General features: G+C 36.1%; 1 protein-coding gene across 2 annotated transcripts in view; it reads left to right on the plus strand.

Annotated features, from left to right (window-relative positions):
• Positions 1-26,766, plus strand: part of KCTD8 (potassium channel tetramerization domain containing 8) — an 84,919-nt gene extending 58,153 nt beyond the window's left edge. For both annotated transcript variants that reach the window (XM_040699340.2, XM_001233939.6), the window contains one exon: positions 25,470-26,766. In XM_040699340.2, coding sequence (XP_040555274.1) covers positions 25,470-25,509 — 40 coding nt within the window. In that variant the 3' untranslated portion in view covers positions 25,510-26,766. The remainder of the gene's footprint in view (positions 1-25,469) is intronic.
• Positions 26,767-27,011: the final 245 nt, after the last annotated feature.

Consider the following 27,011-nt stretch of genomic DNA (forward strand, 5'->3'; position numbering starts at 1 on the left):
AACAGACACTTATTTTCTGCTTTCTAAATAGAGGCTTATTGCTCATTTTTCTCTATTATTAAATAAAACACTTTTCCTTACAGTACACTTGTGATACTGTAAAAGCAGTGACACCTAAGTATCATAAATAGGAAAAAAAGATACCTGAAACAGGGATACTTTGAACTGTTTCCTGAATCTCACATTTCTAATGGATGCATGCAGATTTGGAGACATACTTAATATTTTGAAAGTAGTAATGCTACACACATGCACTTCTATTTCTCATTTTTGTATTTAGCAGGAATGTCCATTAGAAATGGTATAATAGTTTGATAGTTTGATACAAGTTTTCCATAATTACATAATTACCACTAAGAATTTCTTCCCGTGTGATACAGAATTCTGATAAAGTAGAAGTACTACTATGCATTTTTTTTCAACTTTCTATTTTGTAATCAGTTAGGTGAAAATGAACTGCTTAAAACAGCAGAGCAGGAATTAATAGTAAAAGCTATTATTGATTCTTTCTTCACTTTCCTTTGTTAAACATGGGTTTTAGTCTCCTGTCAACCACCTACGGTCACCTGTAAAATCGAGAGATTTAGGAACAACCCCAGGTAGCAAAATTCTTTCATGCTATCTCCATAAACAACTATGATACATCCTGAACATGGCTCAGCTACTCAAAACTGGTGGGATGTCTGGAATTCTGAGTTCTGTGCTGCAGTCCCCAGCACAAAAAAGACATGGATGTGTTCAGGAGCAGGTCTAGCCTCAAAGATAATTAAAAGCTTACAGCATCTGTCATTTAGGAAGAGGTGGAGGGAGCTAGGAGGGTTTAACTTAGGAAGGAAAAGTCTCAGGGGGAATTTTATTGATGTGCATAAATGCCTGGTGGGAGAGAGTAAAGAAAATGGAACAAGATCCCTCTCAGTGGTGCCCAGTGACAGGACAAGGGCAATTAGCAGAACTTGAAGTAAAAGGAATTCCATTTAAACATTAAAAAATAAAAAATAATTAAAACAAAAAACAAAAACAAAAAAAACACCACCTTTCAGCTTTGGTGGATGAATGCTGGCACTGGTTGCCATGAGAGACTGTGAAGTTTTGTTCCAGGACAGAGCCCTGGACAACCTCGTTGACCTGCTTTGAGCAGGGGCTTGGAATAGAAGAGTCACCTTCTCACCTCAGTGATTCTGTACGTTTCATCCAGCCTTGCTGAGTCTGTATTATGAAGCTAACTTCTAAGGCTTAGAGAAATAGTTCTGGACCATATGGGCATACCTTACTTTCAATCCTCTATCTAGCTTTCACAGCCTAAATTTCTTTTCTTCCATTACCAGAAAATACTTTAGAGATACCTCTGCAGCTGATTTGGGCAGTATGTGGTGTTCATTGCTTGAATACGGACTTAGTTTCAGAAAATACCAGATAAGTTTTCTCCTGGGATAATTTTCAGTGGTTATGAAAAGACACAGTATATGTATCAACAGAAATATATGAGCAATTTTCAGTAAACACTGCCAATGTGCCTTCTCATCTTGGTTACTCTGTTGTGTATTGGTCAGATTGAATGGTGCTGTTTGTTTCTATTATTTTCATCCATGTACATAAATAGGATTTAAATGCCAAATTCTCCCTTAAATTTTCAACTCCCACAGTGTAAATAATTTGTAGCTAATAATTTATTTAACTATTTTTCAGGGTGGTTCGCAAGCATCAGATCATACTTAATTCTTGTTCTGTAACTTCCTTGAGAACAGGGTCTTTGTGACAAACAAAGGCTGATTTATGTGGGAGTTTAATATCTTCTTGTTCCTTCAAAGTTAAATTATTGTTTCACAAAATGTGATAGCATTAGTAAGATTTGATAGAACGCTTACAACACATCACTAAACCTAGGCTACTGTATATAGTTTTTAACGGAGCAAATATTAAGCACTCTATAAGAGCAAGGTCAAATCAGCAAATTACTCTTTACTGAACTCAAATTTAATAATCAAACCAATTAGATTTTCAAGCTACTACCAGAAATGGTCTATATTTATATGTATTCTAAATAAGTCTAAGGAAGTTGCAGCAGCCCTGGTGTACAAATTCTAACTAAAGAATTTTCTCAGATTTGTTTTATTCAATAATTTGAGTAGCGAAGTGCTTTAATACTTTCAGAAGGCTGAGCTCTAGCCTCTATGTTACATTCATGAATGTAACCATGAAAAAAATTGAGCAAGTAAACTTACATGTAGAGTTCTACTTTTTCATTATCTTTATCCTCCAGGAAAAACACAGACTTTAACAGGAAACTTAGTGAAAAAATGGAAGTTTTACAGTCCTTATTTATAAGAAAGTGACAGATGACAAGGTCCAGTCTTTCAGAAACCACACAATACTAAAATATTATCGTTTAGTTAATTTTCTCATGTAGATTCACAGCTTACTGATTACAATAGTAATGTATATAAAACGTTGTATGGAGAGGCTTCAATTTCTACAAGTGGAAAATATAAAGACTATCTCCAAATCAGTAATGAAGAACAAAATGAAGAATGAGCTGCTTGAGGTATACCAGCACTCGAATATCCTTTTCCTCCCATAGGACAGGTCTGCATGGTGAAGTGGAGCACATCTCCAAGCTACTGCTGATGAAGCTCATCTCATGCCAGAAATGATATATTTGATCCTTGTTAGCAGTACCCTGGTGATAAGGTATAGCACTGAAAATATGCCATAGATATTTATTGCTGTAACATATTATCTGTCTGTAACATGGACTGGCCCAAGCTTTACAGAGCAAATGGTTGTTATTGGAGTGAAAAGCGTTTAATAAATCCATACTCCTGACTGCAGCACATTATATTAAGCACTACTTTTATTCTCACAATATTGTTGTAGACTTAGTGAGCCTTGTGTTATTGACACCTGGATTTGAATTAAGCCATTTGCTATGTGAAGAAATGAAGCACAAATGGAAAAGTAGCATCCATAGGAGACTTTTCTTGTAAGTGGACAGGGCAAATATTTTGTAAACGTGGAGCCAAGAACTCTGTTCAATGGGATACTCAGAGGGTACAGGATACCCAATCCAGATCTATACTGAACTCCCTAGGACCTTTTTCCAAGCTGAAAATATGACCTCTCAATAGAAGCCATATTACAGAGGAAATCACAGTGCTGTTTGACAGGGAGAGGTGCGGGATATAGAAGAAGATTAGGTAATTATTTTAAAAGCAAAGTACAGAATTTCTCTTCCTTAATCAATTTTATGCAGATGTCAAGCACAACTATTAAAAAGGCCAATATTCAGCTTATCTTTACTGGGCTGACAGATGGGTTATTAACTTTCAATTTTAAATATTTTTGATACTACATTAAGGCAATCTCCCACAGAGAGACACAAATTGAGAGTTTACAGGATTACAAATTGAAAGCTTATTTTATGCTGCTGTTCTCCATTATTCACTGCAAATCACCGTTCCAGTTAGCGTTTTTACCACTGAGATAATTTCATAGAATATTAATATATAGTTAAAAGAAAGCAAGCTCAAAGTAATAATTATATGCAGATAACATTTGTCAAACTTTATTTCTAACTTCCTCTCTCTTTCCTCCTCTCCATAATTTCCCAGAGGGTAGATTAGGGCCAGAAATTTAAAAGAATATAGAATTTTACCAGGATGTCAAAATAAAAGAAACAAACAAAAAAATCTCTCCTACCAGTCCCATCCTATTCATACTGTGCAGACTGAATGCCTGTCTCACTACTTAATGCAAACTGTCAGAGCATCACTTTTGAATAAATGAATCTACTGTGCTTTGCACATGACTAGAGCATCTCTAACTTGTGGGAAATTGAACTCTGTGTCACTTCTATCCCATTTTCCTCAGATACGTTTTAAATAAAGTAGATACTCAACTATTTAGATAAATTTGGGAAAAAAGTTTAAAATTGATGTTTTCATATTTGGTCTGAAAGTGTGTTTTCTTACATTCTCTTACTCCTGTCATGCTTTGGCTTCCACAAAATATTAGCACAAAACCTCCACTTCTTTTTCTTCCTTATGTCCCTTTTGAAAGCTTTTTAAAATGTCACATCTTCTTCAGACATCTTTTCATAAAGAGTCACAGAAACATAAAATCCCATCCTTGATCTCAATCTAAAAGTAATTTTAATTTAAATAGATGTGTTATGTCCTATTTGATTTATATTGTTTAGTAAAATCCAAGAAAGAGTATTTTTATTATTTCATAGTTGCATACCCTCTGCTTTCTTGTTTTTTATGTGTTCAATCAGTTCATGTTGCACTTCCTACTCTTCTGCCCTAATTCTGCAAATGAGGCCTCTGAGTCATTTGCATTTCATTTTCCTTTCATGCCCCGTGAACTGTAGGTTTTAATCTAGTGTGTACAGAGGCAGGCATATTGATCCCTTCTGAACACAGGATGAGGCTGCAGCATCTTCTTGCTGCACACTAATTATTAACAGTTTCTAGAACCTGGTTGTGCGTAAGCAGCCTGGTTTTCCAGTCTAGTGCTTCACTTCATTCAAATCTTTCCTAACACTTATTTACAATATCAATAAATGAGATCATAATTAAAACCTGAGCAGATCAACGGTGCCTTTAGATCTTCATGTGTAATCTCTTAATCTTGTACTAATATTAGACATTGGTCTTTTTTTCAAATCCTCAGCTTAACATGTCTATGCTGGCCCTTAATTTGTCCAGAGATTAGTTTTGGTAAACCAGCCCATGAGTGTTTCATATCAGTTAGCTGATTTCATTTCCAGTTTGTCTTTTGCATGATTTATTGCTTGCTGAGAGAGCCTAATTAAATCTAATGGACTGCTGGTATGCATCTATTGGAATATTGACATTTTATCACCAATTAGGCTGTATTCCTTATCTCATTATACTTTTAGCTGGCTTTTTATCATGCAGTATTAGGAAATGCCTCTTCCTTAGTTTTTCAACATACTTGTTTTTAATTAAGATGTTGAAGTTTTTGTATGGAAAAAAAAGCTTTACATACAGGAGGCATCCAGGACATGAAGACGTTTGCTTATATACCTGGAAGACATCTCATAAATCCTTCTTTTTTTTCTTCACCTGTATTCCTTCTTTTTCCAAAATAGTTCCCCTAAGTTGACAAATTAATATCCAGAAGTAATACCTTCTATTTTATTATGTTGGCCCACAACGCCAGAGGTGGATGGTATGGTGTTATGGCAGTAGAGGTGGAACCTTCTCACCAATATTCCATTACATTTTGTTGCTGTGTGACAGATGGCAGTCGAGGGGCGCTCTGACAAAATGGCATGTGACATGGAAGAGTGGATGAAGCAAAGGTATGTCACTGATTTCTTCCATGAGGAGAAAATGGCACCTACTGACATTCATTGATGCTTGCAGAATATTTATGGATACCAAACAGTGGAAGTGAGCACAGTGAGGTGGTGGATGGTACATTTCAGCAGTGGTGACAGTCACATGAAAGACAAGTCACTTTCTGGATGGCCACGCAGATTTATACGAGCACTGCATGCAGGCTCTTGTTCATCAACAGTGAAAATGCATAGTTAATGATGGGTGACTACATTGAAAAATAGTGCTCTGCAGCTGAGGATATGATCTATCATAGGGTCTTATTTTGATCTTTGTATCAGTTATAGTTTCCACAGAAATAAATAGGAGGCATTACTTTCAACGTGACCTACTTTCAAGCTAGAATTAGTTTATTTATTGAACTTATTGAGATGACTGGGGTTAGGTTATTGGGCAAGGTTATTGCTTGAAAGTATCTTTTTGGCATTAGGTATAATTGTCCAAAGAAAACTGCTTGCAATTATACATATCTGAATTCGGCCAGTAGCTGAATTCTCCTTTATTTAATAGTGTTTATTTATCTGTGAGACTTTCCTTTGCACAATTCAGACTTATGCTATGATCCAAAAATTGCACTGTATTTCATTAGTAAGGGTCATGGTGTAAAAAAAAAAAAAAAATCAACACTTAAATGTCCGTTCAGAGTAGTAAAAGACAGACTGGGCAGCATACGGAACTGAAAAATAAACTTAGGTCCAGATAGATTCCTGTAACAACCATAATAGCACTGATGTCAAGACAATTTAGTCTATTTTATATAGACAGTATCCAATATTTAAAGTCAAGGTGCTAGTCATAATAGATGTTCTTTGCAATCTCTTCGCATAATATACAGTATCTTGCATTCTTGTGGACTGTTTTGCACACGGGGTGATGCTAATTACCAAGGTGCTGTACCTGTCCACATTTTCTCTTGATTTTTAGTAAGTGTTAATTGTGATATAGTAGAGAATATGAAGGCATGTGAAAATATTCCATCATAAGTATGAAGTATTTGCTACATATCAGTCGATTCCTTTACCAAGAATATTATTTGTGGACTATGGGATAATTCAGCAAAACAGACCGTAAAAAATATGAAATATAAGTTAACAGGCTGTAACTGTTGGTTACATTAAAAATGCATGGTATTTCAGCTATGTAAGTAATGTTTCTAATGTATGATGATGGAACCAAACAAGAACGATTTTTATTAGTGTTTATTCCTTTAAAGCAACACTGATTTTTATTTATTTATTTATTTTTAATCGATAGATTGACTGTTGGGCTGTGATCCAAGGTAGCTGAGCAAGCACATTATTTTTTTTACTGTTTCAGGGATCCATACCCTCTTCAGAGGTGCACAGAGAACAGATAAGACTAAGCTTAAGATCTTCTGTACTTCTTCTGTAAGATTCACCAGAGTATGTCTATCCTTGTTAATTTTATACTGCCCTTAAATTTTACCCCTATTCATGACTACTTGAGTTGATGTATGTTGGTATCTGCCCTACGGTACCAAGAAGAACAGATATATGTACATATGCAGTGATGCTGTGGCAATGCTTTGTCTTCTATAGGGACTGGAAAGTAAAAATTTCCCCCTTGGAATCATAGAACTGTTGGGTTTTCAGTATGAACATGGAAGAAACTTCCAAAGTTCATTTCCCATGATCACATATTTAGTACCAGTTGGCAGTGAACATTGTGTTACACACAGTTGCTGCTAAGATCTTCAAAGGATAAAAGTATGTCTCACTTTGCCCCAGGAAGAGGCATAGTTGACTGTTGTTTTCAGAGTAACTGATATCTACTACGGACACACTGGGGAAATGTACAGGTTATTAACATAACCTCGGAACACTTCCATTATTGAATTAGAAGAAAGATTTTCATATTTGTTTACAAACTTGTAGTATTAATGACCCTGGAATATGATTTTTTTACCAGACTTTTAACTGGTCCTATGCAGACTTTTGTGATGAAGTGAAATTATTTTTATGTTAAAAATAGCATTTCTGTAGAGTTTCTTCATAATAAAGGAACCTGTTTCATAATGTATGTTATTCTTACAATGGCTTAACAAGTTGTCTCAGTTCAATGGATGTGGAAGCAACAGCAGCAGACATAACAGCACAAGCATCATGTTTCACTACCTGCCCTTTGCTAAGGAAATTAAAGAGAATGTGGGAGGAGGAAATATAGTGTTGAGAGTACTGAAACTGACAACCAGAGCTGATGAAATCTTAGGAAATCAACAGTGTATATTGGTACATGTTCAGCAATTATGATGACAGGGTTTCACTGTATGGTAGACCCACAATCATGACACCCCAGTTGAGCTGATAAGACAGACATCTGTTACCAAATGATCAAGAGAATCAAGTTTTGTTTTAAATAGATAAACAAAGTTGGTCAAATCCAGCAGCTCTTCTAATGCAGTCTCATCCTCTATCTTGTATCAGTAGAAAATCTGAACTGTAAAATATTTTTTTCCACTCTTCTGTTTTTCTTATTCTCATTTGGCTTCAAAGTATTTTGTAGCCTCTTCTTCCCGGGGATGGCAAAGGGTCGTCTTGGTCCCACAGATGGGCCAAAATTCCCGTGTTCTCAGCATGACATTGTAATACGTGTGCTACTGGGAACTGCAGAGCAAAATCTCAGAAACTCTTACAGGATCGGGTATTTTGTTTGTTTGCTTTTCTGATTGAGGTGCAGGAGTCATAAAAAATATGTTGTGTATAGCCGACTGGTTTCATATCAGGCATGGATTCACGACAGCAAGTGTTGAATTTGTTTTCCCTTAAGCTCGTACTCGGCAATCTTTTATAGAGGCTGAGAAAAGGAAGGAAGAATTGCTTCTGCGTGGTGCATTCACTGGGTCACAGGGAAGGGAAAAGGTCTGCAAAGATGCACTGTGTACAATTCTCAGAAAAAAATCTGATAGCTTACAGAAGAAACAATTTAAGGAAAACCTGTGTTTGTTCTGTTCATTTTTCTTTTTCTTTTTTCTTTTTTCTTTTTTTCTCATTTAATAAGGGCCTTTGAGAAGTATCAATAAGGAAAATCACTCAGCAAATTCATTCCAGAGCTGTAGCTCATCTGGATGGCTCATTGCAGATATGGCTGAAAAACAATTGCCATTTTATTGAATTTGTTCCTGCGCTATCACAGGCATTAATACACACCCCTGATCAAAAATGTATCAAGCTTCAAAAAACCTTGTTTTTTTGCTTGTTAAAAATCTACAGTATTCATAAATGATTAAAGTCAACTTACCTTTGTACTGACTGTCATTTCTGAAGCAAAAAATTAAAAAAAAGAACAAAAAAGAAAGAAAGAAAGAGAAAAAAGATAGTAGCTCTTCCTACAGCTCCTTTGGTTTGAAACTGTCTTTCATGAGTTTGGAAAGCTGTAATTAAATGTGATATTCTGGGTCAGGACTTACCTTTGCCTCACAAAGCAGCTCAGTATTTTTCTGGGAGTGTCCCACTTGTCGTTCTGAGGAACTGCGTAGATCTTATTCTTTAAATGTTTGCATTACTTTGTTCAGAGGCACTGTGATCAATTAGCACAACCAATTATTTCTTCTCCTTTTTTTTCCCAGCTTAGATGCTTAAGGAATAAATTAATAACATTAAGAATGGTGATCCTGATTTTATCATTTTGGTCTACAGCATCACTTCATTTCTCCAATATGATGTCCTGAGCTTCCCTCTTAATGGCCATATCTTACAGCTTTGTGTCAACAATGTGTTTTAGCAGCATGCTATTGCACAGAGGTCATTACTACTAATATTAAATGAGACTCTCCTCTCAAGAATGACTCCTTGGGGAAACCACTTGTCACTTTTCTCTAGCTCAACAATTCAATTTGCAGTGCATCTTCACCTCCCATTTAGTCAAAGCTGTAGCCACTTTTGTGTTTGTGTATCAGTCCTCTTCTTGCCTGGCTTTTTGCACATCATTGCTATAAAAGTTCCACAAAATGCTTCAAAGTGGTGAGAAGTTGTGCTGATGTCTTAGCAAAATATTTATTGCTCAGAATTAAACTTTTAATGCAGCTGCAGATTCTATTCTTATCAAAGTATTTATTGCACACCCATCACCAAACCCATAGTGAACAGAAATACATTTATACAAAGCCCACTCACGGGATTTCTGCATTTAAACACTAAAAGGTTTTCCTTTGTGTTTATGATTTTGAAAAACACTTTAGGATTCTTCATGCTTAAATGACTATGGAAAGATAGGCATTATGAATATTCTTGTGTAAAACAGTAAGAAAACTCAATGAAATATTGGAATATTTAGAGTAGCAATGCTTGTCTATACCATACCATGACACACAAAATTGTATTTATCTTACGATCAATTTTTAAAAGTTCATTCAGAGAACAGTTTAATAATAAAATGAAGGAAAAATTGATTAAAATTTTTGTCTATCTTATATGTTTAAGCTCCATGACAAAATTAGTTAGTGGCATTCTACATCCTGGAAAATAATGTGGCCAGTTTTCTGTGCAGTCCCAGCTGAGAAGCAGCTTTTTTCCCCTTTACTTGGTGACATTTTCTTTTTGGTTATTAAATATAGAAAAGGACAGCTGCATACTTAGATTTGCATTAACTTCATAAATTGTTAATCCTGAAAAGACATGCTGCTCACAGAGGGGGTTTAGTTTAATGCTGTGGACTCCCATTCAGTGACTATCACTATTTCTTATGTCTGAAATGGTGCGTATCAGGCAATATTTGCTTCTCTATAAATTCATCCCATTCTCAGGGTGCCCCCTGATGCAAGCAAGAGCTTTATTTTTATTCTGAAAAAGAGGGCTCTCACCTGTGTCTACTTTGTCCTGACGTAAAAACTCAGGCAAGGGTTAGGGATTCTGCTAGTGCATAGCACTGTATAGTACCTTACCAACCATACGCTATCATATACCATTTCCAAGCCTCTTTCATTTATTCGCTTCACAGTCATACATTTTTTTCCAAGTACTTTGGCTAAACTGAAATTCTGAATATACTTGGTTAAGTCTTTATCAAAGAATACGAGGTAGGAAAACATGACTGAATTGTCAGTTTCTTACATGACAGGAGAACAGCTTTCAATCAAATGATTATTTTTCAGATATCTCTAAGCTATGTTCCAGTTAGGGAAAAATGGAAAACCACATTTAAAAAAAAAAGAAAAAAAAAAAGCAGATTTAGGCATACAGTCATGAATTCAGACAAGTTCAAAAATGTCAACCTTAGAAACCTGACTCAGCTCTTGCTTCATTGTGGATGCACTTGCGATCTATAGCAGTTTTCCATTTTCCAGGCTTTTAGCTTCCCATGTCTGTGTGCCTGGACCGCCTACTGAGATTGTTCCACAAGGCAGAAAATAATCATCTAAAAATGATGAATTCCTTCCTAGAGCTGTGCTTTAAAAATATATCAAAATAAGCAAACGATAAAAAATGAACTGCAGAAGAAATACATTGGTTCCAATCCCAGCAATGCTGTTTAATGATGACTGTGCAAGTATTTATGAGTTTTTAGAAACAGAGATGTTTCATAAGGTGCTATGTTCCTCCAGGTCCAACTATTACATTTATGAATACAGGACTGTGGCTCTCCTGCATATATTCAGGTTGATGCATGAGAATAAATCAGAACTGCTCACTGAACCTAACTCACATTCTGTTTAAAGCCTGGTGAAAGACCACAGCTCCTTCTTCAGCACTGCTTAAGTGAAGCTGGATTCGGAGCAGTGCCAGAACTGAAATTAATATTACTGAGTGCAACAATAGTGGCTGGAAGCAAAGAATATGATTGTAAAATAATTGCCTGCCTCCATTTTCTGAGAAAAAGTGCTGTATTGTATATTATATTATATAATGCCTTGCCACTAGTATCAGTGTATTCATGCACCTATAGTTCAAGTTCCATGTCTTCATTATCTGTGATGCATCTATGCAGAATGGATTATCTATGGATTCTGTATAATCCATAGATACTCTTGTTCTAATAACTTTACCATACGCATTAAAATTACCCACATCCTTTGTCCTTTCTTCCTTTTAGTCTTTCATATAAAGACTTTAAATGGCTTAAGAAATATATCATAAGAATAATCTGTGGATCTAGCAATTTAGTTGTGTCACAGACATATGGAAATATAGAAAGTGGAGGATATATTTATGGTACTTCTGGTGTTCAGAAAAAAAATCCACCAAAACATTTAGTAAATTTCATTATTTTTTTAATTTATATAGATTGCTTCTTTTTTCTTTTACATCATACATGTAAAAAATAACAAGCGTCCACAAGCATCCTACTTGCTGAAATGGAAAAATCTTGTCATAAAATGAGAGACAAAAGATGAAAAACACCCAGAGCAAAAGATAACAGAAATCTCTTTTCCATCAAACATAGACCACTCCAAAAGTAGTGCCTCCTATTTTTATTTTCATTGAGACTACAATAGCTACAAAGAGTACAATAACACTACTAGATAGAGAAAATTCTCAGCTACAAGACACTATTTTTCAACATAGTCACCACCATTAGCTATGTATTTTCAGCAGTGATCAAGAGGCTGCGTACCACACTCTTAAGAATCTGCACCAATGGAGGTGACCCAGTGTCACTGTGTGCCATTTTTTTTCACATGAAGGAATTCACTGACACACCTTTGCTTCAACCACTGTCCCATGTCAGCCACCATTGTGTCAGAGTGCCTCTCTGCTGCTGTCACACGGCAACAAAATGTAACAGAATACTGGCAGGAAAGTTCAACCTCTGCTGCCATACCACCAAAATTCACCTCTGACACTGTAAGCCAACATAATGAAAGAGAACCAAATGGATGATACTAAGAGAAAGAAGCAAGTTGGAAGCAAAGTATTTCAATACAAAAGTGATGAGGCCAACGAACATAAAAAGAGAGAAGTATTTTCACCCTGGGTTTCTTTTTGGGAAATAGAAGAAGAAATGGCAAGTTTCCTTGATTAATCACCTTAAAGATTGTACTTGGAAGTTGGAGTTACTACAGGTACAACATTGGCCTCTGCCACTCCTTGTCTTGTATCATGTCTGGATAGTGAGAGAAGGGAGGCACCATCCCAGCTGTCATCAGAAGAAGGTTTCAGTTTAGGTTGTTGCTGGAAACGTCCCTTTCATCATCTGTAAGGTGGCAAATGAGTCTCATGTTCTGAAAGAGTAAGTATTCCCTAGCTTTATGGTTATTAGAAGAAAGAAGTGTTTTTGTATCTTATAATGATCACGTTAAGGTAGAACAGTTAATGATAATTAGACTGAGGTTATAATTTTCTGTGAAGTATTTTTGCTATAAGGTAGATTTCTGTGTTAAAATGAAAATTGCTCTGATTTTTTTTTTTTTGGCAAATATAATTTGATGTAAAAATTTTCAGTACTAGTTTCCAGTCTCCCAAAATTTCTTTTAATATATTTTGCGTTTTAGCTCTTATTCTTTTGGTTTCCATGTAAAGCTACAAAGCCCTGTCTGTTCTTAACCGAAGCATTCTTCAGATAATTTGCTGGAATGTAGGATTACTGTGAAATGTATAAACAAATGTGTACTTTTCCTCTGAAATTCTCATCTTATTTCTTATAAGGTTTTTTTGTTTGTTTGTTTCTTTGTTTGTGTTCCCTGTATTAGGACTAAATTATATATTGACTAATAGTACCTATATTTCAGTACTGCTAAGACAAATTTTGTAAATCTCTCAAGATTTGGTATGTTGCATAAAAACCCAAATTGTAACAATAACGTAAGAAATGATAGTCTTTTGGACTCATTTTGTATTCAATTTGTGGGATAGAAGAAAATCAGTCCATGTTTTATTATTTAACATTTTTATTTAAAATCTTTTCAAACCTAGTTAATATTTCAACAAAGAATGAGTTTAAATAGACTCATTTCAGTCTGAGCTGGGCATAATTTATTCATTACAACAGTGTTAAGTGATTAAATATCTCAATTATGTATACTTATTGTGTTTCCTGATAAGACATCTGAAACTTTGGAAGTAGGAGGTAGATGACTTCTTGCTACTCTTCCTAATCTTAGCTTCCTTTGAGGTAGGAACAAGTGTCAGGACTGGAAATGTCACATGTAAATGCAATTATTGGGCACAATTAAAAGCACCTTGCAGCTTTTTTTTTTTCTGATGAGAGATCTAAACAATAAATAGATTTTGCAGGCAAAATCTCTTTGCATATAAAGTATATGTCATATTGCACACATAAGCTAGTCAGAATCAGAAAGGTATATAGTATCAGCAGGACCAACCTTACAGGCCTGCTCAGAATAGCTCTGGTGTCATTTGTCCCTTGTTGAGTGCTGCAATAAGATAGGAAGAGTTCATTAGTAAGAGCTATAAAAGTCATTATAGGAAAGTATTGTAGGGAGTGTTGAAGAAAGGATAGAAAAGCTAACCAGGACCAGCTTGCCCCATAGGCATAAGTAGCTGCTTGACCAAGGACACAGAAAAGTTTTCTGGTAGCTGGTATTTTCAACAGTGGATATACAATTTCTGGGAAATGGTATATACAGATGACATTCACATACACTAAAGAAGCAGAGCCTTGTGCTAGGGTGAAAATTGCTCAAGGGCAGTTCTTTGTATATTAACAACAAAATGGATTTTTAATCTTACATAGACTTGCTTAGAAACATTAATTAGTAAATCATATGTTTAAGAAAGGGTTTTTATTTTCCAACTCTTCCATCCAGTCTTTAAGTGTCTAACTGTGAAAAACAAAACTCATCTCCTTCCAGAGCATCTGCTTTGTATTGATAAGAAAAACAGAATTTTTGTAGTTTCTTTCTTTGAACTTCTCAGTTTCTACATCTCTCCATTTTATGCCAACTGTGGGCTTTTTGTCCTCATATTCAGGGCCTTTGGTTCACTATCCTCACCTTGCCCCAAATATTACATATAATTCATAGCTCCAATCAGACCTTGGTAACTTTATCTACTGTTCACATTCATGTTATCTCTGATTTTGCTTCTGACCTGACAGAGAAGATACCACTTAAATCTGAGCATCTTTTTCATCATTCTCCTTCAGAATCCTCCTTAAAACTCTCTGTTTCAATGCTGCTCGTGTAAGTCTTGACAAAAGATTAGACAGCTGGAGTTCTAAGACAAGCAGGCCATCGTGCTGACCAATACCACATTTTTTGGTAGTTTCCCATCTGTCTGTATCTTCCCATCTGTTGTTTCTCCTCTTGTTCTTAGATTTTTAACTGTTTGGTGGCAAAGGTCATCAATTAATTAATGCTGATGCAGTCCAACTACATCGTGTGCAATGTAGCTCATTACTGGAGCACATATTCTGCAAGGAGAATAAATATTAATAACCATAACCACCTTCTTCATAGTGATAAATCCTTTCTGGGCCTTTGTTTCTATTACTTGTATAGGATTAGATGATAATGTTTAGTTGAAGATATATAACATCACTTTTATCTTCAAATATTATCCCAGAAGAAAATTTTGTGATGTTTCAAATATTGCTGTTAGGGATATATTTTGAATGTTTAAATGTGATTGGTGTACCTCTGTTCCTTAAATGCTTTTGTGTGTTGTCTCACATGTAGCTTGCTCTTCTGTAAATACTCTGGATTTCTGCTAAGAATCTCACACTGTCTTTACTGTACTGCAGTTGTAATCTCTGAAGATTCAGTGTTTCTCAGGGATAATTAATTTAAGGAATTCAGCCTTCAGTCTTTGTTTGTATCTGTTTGTGGGTTTATATAACATAGTCATAGTATTTTTGTTGTAGAAGTATGGATTTGTAATATTTTTAGATACAAATCATTTGCACTTTTTTGGTTTTTGAAGAGAAGATGTGTGTGGAGTGAATTCATTATTCAATAACTTTTATTTTGCTTAAACATATAGTATATAAATAAGTCTGGTTTTCAGCATGTCTTCGTATTTTCTGTAGTTATTACAATGAATGCTTTGAATGTTCCATAAGGCTGATCTAGGAATTTAGATCTAAAGGTAGTGTATTATTATGAGCATGTCTTTTACATAGTTTAGAATGCAATGGCTCATTCATTTCACAGTATTTTACTATATTTTCCATATACCAGACCTTAACAATAAAATATATGAATGGTACTTCAAAGTTTGTACACAGAAGTGAAAAAGATCTTGTTTATGGCCATTAGGAAAACCTTTCAGCAAACATTTCTGGTTCTTTCACAGAATTCTTGAAGACTGACACATTTTCATTATCCCAGGAAAGGCATAAAACTATACAAATATAATCTGTACGTATTCTGAGTTTCTGCTCTCTTCTTGAGCCTTTAGGAAAACTTCACTAGGAACTCTTATTCTGTTCATTAATCTGCTAATCGCAAATAATCAAAATTAAAATACAGACTTAATTCAAGGGTTTATCTCTAATTGTTTCATACTTGTGCATTGCCTAAAATGCTATCATTACTATCATATTAGCCTGCCAAGATTCATGGTGTCTAAAATAATTCTTTAAAGAGACACTTTTTCTAAAGCCAGCACATGGTATTTCAGCAACTTTCTGCTGACATGCTTTAGACATACTCTGCAAATTCACATTAAAATTAATTTATTTTGCATGCCAGTAGGAAAGAAATCTGTAAAATTGAAAGAGCTGGAAGGAAGAAGTGAAGATTACACATTTTATCTAAAGTAACTGTCAAAGCAAAGAAATGTTAGACGATACTAAACAAACTGGAATTAAAATTATGGAGGAAAAGATTTGGTTTAGTATCTGAAATTGAATCAGGAAGTGAGCCAGAAAGGTGACAATTGAATGTCTCCTTTTTATTCTTTTTTTCTGATTCTCCATAAAGAGAATAGTTCTTACCAGTGTAAGAGTTGTGAATGAACTTACTAAAAGTAAATGTTATGATAAAGATTCTGGAGATAGTTGTCATAATCCCTCTCCTTCAGCTTTGAAATTATGTTTGAGCTTCTAATGGAGGAGCAGTGACAGAATCCCTGAAATCCCATTGAAATAAATTTGTATTTCGTAGATCTTATTTGGGATGGTATTTTTTATGATACAATCAAACTTCTGTTGAAAGTAATCTATAACTTGATGAGGACATTATTACATCAGTATATTTGCTGTAGGTGTGTGTCACAAAAACAACAACAAAAACACAAGTTACAGATTCAAGTTTCCATAAGATGCTGCTGAAAAGTGCAATCCCTTGCCTTGTATCTATTCCTGTCCCCCTGATGTCTTTTGTTGTTGCAACAGTCTTTTGTTCTGGCACAAGCACTTGTGTGACCATGTAGTGAGCCACACTGGACACCTGAGAACTTAAACCTAATTTAGGAAGAACAGTGTGGCTTAACTTGGTGGATGGGAATTCATGTACACATTGCCTAAAACTCAGATTAGGATTTTTAGGACTACCAAACACAGTCAGTGGCTAGAAGACTATTTCACAGATGAGCAAATGTCCAACCAATATAAATATTTACAAAGCAAAATGCAGCAGCTAGTAATGCAGTTAATGACAGGCTGAAATTCCCGATTATCCATAAATAGGTTCTTAGAAGAGAGGGAGTGAGGAGTGTCAGTGATGATATCTGGCAACCTCAGAGATTCAAGGAAAGCACAGGAATCTAAAAGTCACTGTTCTTCCCCAGCACCACAGCTGTTTTCTCTGAATACAGTCTGAGGATATAAAATAGGAGGGAGAATAGTGAGTCACTAAACCCATAGGTTGAGCAGAAATTTTTATTATGTCCTGTGAATCCTCAGGGGCAGAAGAATATGAGATTTGTTTCTGCCATACAAAGATGGAGTGATTGTCTTTTCTTGTTACTTCTGCCTGCGTAAAGACTTTGCATGTGCATTGTATGTTTTTGATTTTTTTTCTTGTAATATAGTGCTGTGGTAGAGGTGATTTCAAGAAAATAGTTAAGACAGAACAACTTAAAGGCATCTGAATCCTTGAAACTGAGGTTCTTTGGAAATGACCACTGTTCTGGTGTTTAAAGAATTCAGAAGGCACTTTTCCATTTGGCTTTTAAGTGGGACCTGGGAGTGTTGGATCTGTGTCAAGGACTGACCAGTGTTGGATATTTACAGCTTTCTCAGCACTAGATAGGGGAACTGTTCCTTGAAAAACTATTCTTTCAAGAGCTATTTCTTTAAGGAATAATATTGCATCATTTGTGAAAACAAATTAACATTTCTCATGGACAGAGCAAAAGACTTTAGCTCTTAACTCTGCTAGCCTCTGAAAAATAACCAGTCAAAAGGGGGGCAGACAATATTGGCACACAGAGCCGGGCACAAACTGACATGACATATTGGAAATGAATGATAAGGATGTATATCAGAAGTTGCTGAGTTATCACTGAAATGCAGTTACATTTGCCTGTTCACTGTTGCAAGAAGACACTTGATTTTTATGAAAGTATTTCTCATTTGTCACATATACCAATGCATTTCTTTTTTATTTTTTTCTTGTACTACCGAAATTATCTTAAATGCCTGCATTTTCAGATTTGGGTCTGTGAAAAGGCATTTCTCAGGATAACTTCACAGTTTTCAGATTAAGATACTTATAAACAAATTTGTGGACTCTTCACTGATTTTACTGGATTGCAACAATTTGTCAGAATATCACTGACTCCTATATGGAAATACTGGTCTGCCTACAACAAAATCCGCTCCTAAAACTAAGAAATGGAAAGAGTATGGTTGTGCTATCTGTTCAAAACAAGATTAGGGTGAATTATCTAATGAATTCAAGTTGGGCACAGGCGAGTTTATTGCTTATCTTCAGTCATTCCAAATAACAAAAATAGTTTCCTCTATGTAAGTCAATCTTTTTATATTGTAAATGACATTAATATTTAAAATACAGCCTAACTGGAAGTAAAAAAAAAAAAAAAATTCTCCTTGATTTATTTAACTCATTCTACTGTACCTTTTCTAGGAGTTAGTTTATCATCAGATGGTAGTAAATGTGACTGAAAAAAAAACATATTTATGCTGTGTTCTTTTTCTTCTTTTGAGACAGAGCACTTATCACTTTCAGGCATGTGGTCCTAATTTGAAAGATGAATTGGTTCATTCCCTTCAAGTACCACATAGCCATTCACACACCACCAAGCTTAACACTATTAAAGAGTAATTTCTCCTGTGGGAGCTGTGCCCAGGACAGCTAGTTTCTACACATTGCTTATCAAACTTCCCATGGCAAGTAAGGGGATTTAAATAAAAGACTTAACCAGGTGTGCAGTCACACTCATATGCTTGATATTGAAGCATCCATGTATTCAAACAAGTAAACAATCCTAGAAATTTTAATGCTTCTAAACATTAACAAGACTTCATGTATGGTTTCCACTTTGAAATTTTGTATTGAAATCAAAGTATGTGAGATGCCTCCTGAGCATGGCAATAGAGAACAGGAAACATTATGGGGAAAACTGGATTTCCTATTAAGTTCTGAATGTAGCAAAATGTAGCAGAATATTCATGGAATATATTTGGTCTTCATCACATAATAGCCATGAAATCATTATTTTGTTTTTGATTTCTCATCATTTTTTTGGTTTCCTACAATGACTTGTTGAACACTATTATTATAGATTCTTCATTCTACCAAAGATGATATTTAGTTCTATGGTGAGATTTTCTATAGAACATAATGTTTTCACATGCTCCTGCACAAACATTTGGGACCTAAAAGACCGCATATTTTCATCTCTTGTACTTTCACCATTAAATTTCTTTCCTTCTAAGATGTGATTACATTATTATTTTTTTTGTGTGTGTGTTCACACTACAAAGAACACGCTTTCTTTTGAAATCAATTGTTCGTGATTTAAGATCACAGATTATGTTGCCTCTGACTTGAATGAGGTCAACATTTTAATCTAAAACTTTTTTTTACTTAAATGGATGCACTTTTGGAACCAGATTCATGCTTGTTTATGAAGCCAAACCAATGCCCTGCAGATAGGAACTTGAAACTTTGCCAGAACATAGGTCATATTTACAAATCTGTTTCAATAAAATGCGAGTAACTCAAGTGCTATTCTTCATGTTATGGAAGTCCTGCTGAGGTTTACATGATTTTTCTGTGGCAGTTTCATCTGCAAGTTGACTTGCCTGGACTTCTTAGGTCACATAAAGTTTAGGTTCTGCTCTAAGTACTGAAGTTGTTTTGTTAACAGTGCTGGCCTTTAACACTAGAGTTCAGGACTTCAAGTATTAATAAATCAAAGCCTCACAGATACTAATTCTCTCTTGTGTTTCAAGGAAGTTAACTCACTTTTTCCAACTGAGGATATTACCCTGAAGGCTCTGGAGTAATTGAAGGTGAAGGGAACATTCTTTTCAGTTTACTGAAGCTATTATACTTTGCATTGACTACAGCCACGTCTCAGCTGGATCAAAGTAAATAAAAGTGTAAGCATTTGGCTACCATAGTAATTGGTCACTCATCTGAAAGGAGGATGAAAACAGGAAAAGCTGAGTTTCAACCCTCCTTTTGAAAAATACTTCACTTTTTTATACTAAGCATTTTTTTGGATGAGGCCTTTAATCCAAAAAGTGGTTTTCAACTTAGTTCCAGATGAGACCCAAACTGAAAACTGAATTTATGCTTGTTTATTTATTTATTTACTGCCTTAAGTGATTTGAAACCACACAGCCAAACATATACCTCCATAGACTCATAAAGTTTGCTCCACTGAAATTTGGATACTGAATGTTTTAGTCAAAAGCGCTATTTGTCAAGGGCATTTTAATATTTCTCACGTAAAATGCTTATTTAGTAGTATTGTTTGCTTGGAATGTTAACAATAAATAAAATTCATTTGTAGGCAAGTTGTCAGATAAGTACTGTATGGGTGATGGAGTACTGGCATAGGCTGCCCAGAGGCGGTGGGGTCTCCTCCTTGGAGATCTTCAGAAGCTGTTTGGCCATAGGCCTGGGCACGTGCTCTGGTGTCCCTGCTGGAGCTGGGGCTGGGCCAGAGTGACCCAGAGGTCCCTGCCAGCCTCAGCCATGCTGAGCTTCTGTGACTGAGTACCATTTAACTCCTGTGTAGATCTGAATAGGAGTCTCACAACTGCAATTAAGTGGTGCATGTATGTCTCCCTTTCTCCACTTTCTACCAACAGGAGTAAATTAGGTACAAACTGCAGGACCTATAATAGCTACAGGATTTTTCTTCACAAACTATATGGTGTTTTAAAACAAAGCACCATCAACAAAAAACACAAAGGTTTGTTTTTTTTTTTTTTGTTTTGTTTTGTTTTTTTGTTTTGTTTTGTTTTGTTTTTTGTTTGTTTTTTTTTTTCTGGCCAGCTTTATTTAATACAGCTTTATTTTGCTATGTATTAAAGAGAACAGAGTGCAGCAGCTTTCTTGTAAGCTTATCTGTCATAAAGCTCATACAGAGATTTCAGTGAGATGATATAGCACAGAAGTTATGGTTGCTAGTTTTAACTTACAGCTCTGGTGGTAAGAGGCTAGCTGAATCCTATGCTGGTCTCAAGGAATGAGCTGGGTTCTGAGAACAGGATTTTCTCCTAACAGGAAATATCATTATGATGTCACAGAAAATGCTGGGTTTATAGAACTATCTTGTTGTAACACTTAAAAAAATCTTTTTTGAAAATCAAATCCAAGTGAAATTAGACATGAAACATAATTCCTTACCATTTTAAGTGTGATACTAAGTGCTCAAATGTCTGGTAATGAAAATGTTCCCATAGTAGTCGTAACCTGTCATTAGATTTCACAGGTGACTTCTCTGTAAGCTTTAAGTTTAGTGTAATATTTTGAATGCTGGTGAAAAGTAATTAAAAAGACCTAAACTAGATATGCAAGGTGAATGAGTCCATCACAATGTAAGATTTAATTAGTATTTTTTTCTATGATAATTTATTAACTAATTTTACTTAGATTCATAAAATAAAATATAAAACACAATGAAATGCATGCCATATTCACTCAGTATAATGTAATTTGAGGACATAAGTAGAAGAAAAATTCAGTCAGGGGTGTTTATAGAGTTATGTACCACACTGAATTCCACTGTAGCCTTTCTGAATTTTGGTACTGGCCCTCCGAGTATCCTTCTGGACAAATTGTTCAACTGTGCGATAAACTGGTTCACACTACTGGAAGATGAAGTTGTTGAATGTCAGTGCTCAAAGGGTCATAGAAACATGGAGTCATGGAGTCATAGGATCATAGTGAACAGGGCTACACCTTCTGGTGCCTGATCACTAGAAGTGTTTTCCCAGGCTCAGTTCTAGTGCCAGTCTTGTTCAACACTTTTATCAATGATCTGGATACTAGAGGAATATGATACTTAACTGGGAGATGCTGTTGACTCTCTGGAGGGATGAGAGACCACTCAGAGGGATCCAGATAGATTGGAGCATTGGACAGTAAGCAACACATTATGTTCAATAAAGGAAAATGCAGGGCACTGTATACGTGATGAAGTAATGAAGTAAGATGCAGGCAGAGGCTGAGAGATGAGTGGCTGGGAGCAGCTCAGCAGGAAGAGACCTGGGGGTGATGGTGACAGCAGCTCAGTGTGAGTCAGCACTGTGCCCTGGCAACCAAGAGAGCAAGCTGCATTTTGGGGTGCATCCAGCCCAGTTTAGCTGGCTGGTCAGGGAGGTTATTCTCTTGCTATTATTTAGTGTTGGTGCAATCTCACCTCAAATACTGTGTGCAGTTCTGGGCTCCACAATATAACAAGGATGTTAAGGTTCATGAGAGCACAAGAGGAGGGCACAAAACCTGGTGAAAAGTCTCTCCCGTGAGGAGAGGCTGAGGACACTCAGGCTGACACTCTGGAGAAGAGAAGGCTGAGTGGTGACTCCACTGCTTGCTGCAACACCCTGAGGAGGGGAAGCAGAGGGAGGTGCCAGACTATGGTCCTGGGAACCAACAATATAAGATAACAGAAAGGCACAAAGCTGCTCCAGGGGAGGCTTAGATATTTCCTTACTATGGGGGTGGTCAAACACTGGAACAGGCTTCCTAGCTAAGTGGCTGATGCCTCGTGCCTGTCAGTGCTTAAGAGGCATTTGCATAATGCCATAACTTTCAGTTCTCTAAACTGGAGAATCAGCAGCAGTAAGAGATTCTAAAAAGGGCAGGAGAAGGAGGGGCAGGAAAGGGTCAAAGCTGGAAATTAGTACAGAGCTTTTTAGCATTGCAGGCATACTGGAGTAAACATACTTTCTCTGAGCTTTTATACGCTCCTGGAAAATAAATAGGTTTAACTGGCCTGTTTGAATGTCTCTGGTCTTGAAGGGCTGGTGAGGTATGGTGGAGTCAGCATCCCATCACACTGTCCCAGCCACAAATGAGAATGATAAGTAGATGCTTTCTGAATTAGAGAGATATCTGAATTTGTTTGATGATCCCTAATTCTGAAAATAAAACAAATGTCTTCTGAGGATCCTTTGTTGTGTATTTATAAATTCTTTTTGGGTTTCAGTAGGCGGAATATGTTGTGAGAAAAAAAAGCTCTCCTCCAGCAGAACTGTCACCTTTCTAATAACACACTATTGAGAAAGAAGTACAGAAGCATTATAAAGAATACTTTCTAAGGGAGTATTTGTTAATTTTTAAAAGGAAATGTGCGAGAAAAACCTTTGCATGGATTAAATTCATTGTGAATTTAGGCAGTTCAGTGAAGCACAGAGAGCTCAGTGCTGAAAGGCACTGAACCTTAGAGCTCTGATCAGAAAAAGCATTTAAATACCTGCTGATGTCAAGAACTTGAATAATCCTGTAGCAGGAAATGGAATTTTTCATATACTTGAAGGTATGTATGTATATTTCAATGCCTTTTTGAGCTAGAACCTTAGTACACTGCAGGTTTGCGTCCTGGAGAAGCAAGCAGTACCAACAAGGAAGTAATTATAAATACAGGAACTAGACATCACTCATGAAGTTACAGAAAAAGAAGGGGGGGGGGGAGGGGGGCAAGATAGAGTTGAAGAGAGTATAGAGTGTAGTTAGCAGTAAACTAATTTCTTAGTCATAGAGTATGTTGTTACATTTGAAGAAGCTCTGATTGTAAACCAGACACTGGTGTTAATTATGTTATTGAAAATCAGAGTAACAATACTGAAATCATTATCTGATTAATTGCTTGGTTTTGTAATCACATGCTGCACAGCCAGAGTAATTCCATAATGTCAGCTGACTCTCTAGTTTTAGCATATTCATACAACAGTACTGAGGTATGAAATGAAATGCCAGATATAATAAAAGAGGGCAGGCATGTAAATCTATTTAAGAAGGGGAACGTATTTCTGGAAGGGAAGGAGGAGGGAAATTACTGCAGCTATGCACTAAGTATTGTGAGTGAATACAAAGAAGTAGAAAATCACTTGTGATTTCCACTCAGAATAATGTAAGTACAAGCCCTGATGGATAATGTCTCTCCTCTTTTGATCTTGATTATTCATGAGTTTCTCTAGGTGGACTACAGAAATGGGACACAGTATTGTGGGATGCTGTTTAAAACAAAAGAAAAGGTGATTGATGAGTGCTGTACTTGTTAGATAATTTTTTATCTGCTTTTGTGTTTTGCTTTGTTTTGTTTTCTCCCATGTCTCTTATAAAATACTGTAGTCTTCTTTGAATCCCAGAGCTGCATCCTCAAAAACACTAGAGTGTTCCTATTGCTCCTGCATTCTTTATAATTTTAATTATCTTTCTAGTTTGTAATTCTGAAAAACAATTGCAAGTGACTCAAAAATCTCCTTCCAACTTTGTCCTAGGAGTGGGTTGTCATACCTATAGGTTTTCTGCAGGCAAAAACAGTAAGTGACACTGGTGATTCTTGGATAATCCGTAAGGTTAAGCAAGGTTTGATAACACATTTAGATACCTAAAACTGTTTGGACTCTTTCAAAAATCCTAGCAGACACAAAACTGCCACTGAAATCCCACTCTTCATTTTCATTTTGATGTTTAAACATCTTGGAAGTTTTCTCTTTTGTCTGATCCAAAGCCTGTTGAACTCTGTAGATATTCCTGGAAGCTTTAGATATTGTCCTGAACTGAGGTCACATTTATGTGATGTCAGCATAGCATCATTTCACAGCTGAAGTTATGAAATAGGGTTTTGGAAGTGCAAATGCTTGTAAAGATTTAGTGACAACCATCTATTTCTTCACTTTCATATTCTGCTCTAGACTTCAAAGCAAAAATAATATCTGGTGCTAATACAGCCTTGATCCCACTTTCAGTTGCACGAAGCACTGAGCAGCTCCTGCTGATAGGCCACCAGATCGTTCTCTCTGCTGCTACAGAGTGCTTCTTGCTGATAACTTCATAGCTTTCTTTTCCTTGCCAGCTTACACAGTAAGAGATGTACAACTGAATCTTGAACTTGCACTAAAGCAAGGCTAGGATAACAACTGACAGTAAGAAGTGCAGTGAAATCACTGACTATACGATAAAAAAAAAAAAAAAAAAAAAAAAAGGAAAAGAAAAAAAAAACACCCTAAAGACTGTCAGTAGAGAGCAATCTCTGTTATTTCAGAATTAATACTCTTTTGCAGGCTGGGGCTTCTGCATAGTTGACATCTGCAAGGCATGCTGTCAGTCAACTGTTCTGAGAATGTAAATTAGATTTTCCAAAAAAATATTGATGCCCTTGGAATATTTTTATTTAAGAAAAAAAAAGTTTGCAGTTTGTATGGCAGTATTTTCCTAATACTACAAAATCTGATTTCTCATAATAAGCTTAGTGGAGTCTAATGGCAAAATAGCTCATTTAAACTTGTCTGCAGGGATTTGTGGTGCAGATAATCTGCAAGGATTATGCACATTTCATTACCTGAATTCTTAGGCAGGCAGTGAATTAATTCTTGCCTAGAACATTTTTAGGTGTGACAGTGTTGTCAGCTGAACTCATGTGTAGGACCAGACTTTCAAGATGCACACCAGTCTGGTGTAGTTCTTTTGACTCAAACAAAATGCCATCACCATTTTATCTCAGCCAAGACTCCATGTCATGTTTTTCTAAATGCTAGCTGATCAGTTTTCTGTGTAAACCAGTACTTGTTTAATACTTTTTCTTACCTGTTTTGCAATAGGGCCCCCACAGAGAACTGTTTCCCCCAAACAAGACCATGAGGAGAGGAAGCACGACAAAGTCTTGGACAAGGGCAGTGAAAGTGGGACTTCCTGTAACGAATTGTCCACTTCGAGCTGTGACAGCCACTCAGATGCAAGCACTCCTCAAGAAAATGCCTCTGGCACTCAACAGTCCACAGCCCACCAGCCAAATACTCTAACTTTGGATCGTCCATCTAAGAAGGCCCCAGTGCAGTGGATGCCACCACCGGACAAACGCAGGAACAGTGAACTCTTTCAAACTCTCATTAGCAAGTCCAGAGAAACAAATCTTTCCAAAAAGAAGGTATGCGAGAAGCTGAGCGTTGAAGAGGAAATGAGAAAATGCATCCAAGATTTTAAAAAAATCCACATTCCAGATTACTTCCCAGAGCGCAAACGTCCCTGGCAGTCCGAACTCTTACAGAAGTATGGGTTATAGTACTCAACTCTTTCATGACATAATTCTGGGACATTTGTTGTTTATTAAGTTGCCACTAACTTACTGATGTCCTTCTTCTGGCCAGTGCTGCCACCAGAGCTATTCCTGCTGCTTATTTCTTCCTGTGAACAGTGGATGTTGGATAGTACATGGTTTCTTTAAAATATATATATAAGAAGATAGAAACTTAAAAATACAAGAAGTGTCTCATCTAAACCACCTCATGATAGCAAAGAAAAATGTGCATGGTGAAGAAAGATGGTTCTCGAACTGTAGTCATTTGAGCTTCATTATCATTTTGGAACTTGTCAAATAAAAGTCTCAGACATCAGTTAATGCCTCGTTTTATGTCACGAATATAAATGGCTCAGACTTGCTATGGATGAAGAGAAAGAGGGTTGATTGAACTGGTTTCAGAACTAAATCCCAATGTTCTTTCAATGTTAATGCAATAAAGCAAATACCTATTTTGCATGAGCACAATGTTACAAATAAATCACACAAGAACAAGAGGTTGTCTGTTGCTTGGAGAATTATTTCTTTGACTCCAAGCCTATAAGCGTAAAATGTCTAAGGGATTGAATTTGCTTTGTTCTGGGTCTGTGATTTCTTTGTGTGTAAAATGTTCTGTATGTAAGGATGGTGTAAATATGCCTTATACTGTTTTATTATTGCACCAATGACGTTCATCTATTAGTGCTTGTCAGGATTATTTCTGTGAAATGCAAACTTATGGCAGATTTTGAAAACTGGTTTGATGGTTTGAAAGTTTCTGTTATGTTAGTTGCTAAAACTGGAGAAAAATAAAAGAGACTTTGATGTATTTATTGAAAGAACCATCTGGTAGATTTTCTTGGCTGTTGGTATCTCCTATCTCTTTTTAAACGTGTGAAGCAATTGTTATTTTTTGTTAATGTTTTCATACCACTTTTCTGGAAAAAAAAAAAAACAAAGTGAAACAAAAAATACATTTTTCAGGGGTGGGTGAACAATGTTTAGTGTAGTGCTATTTAATTGCAGTCACCATGCAGACTTTCCAGAAGAAAGAGAGCTATGCTAGGAAGCAGAGGGGGGATGAACT

The sequence above is a fragment of the Gallus gallus genome, chromosome 4, assembly GCF_016699485.2.
Source record: "Gallus gallus isolate bGalGal1 chromosome 4, bGalGal1.mat.broiler.GRCg7b, whole genome shotgun sequence".
Classification (NCBI taxonomy): domain Eukaryota; kingdom Metazoa; phylum Chordata; class Aves; order Galliformes; family Phasianidae; genus Gallus; species Gallus gallus.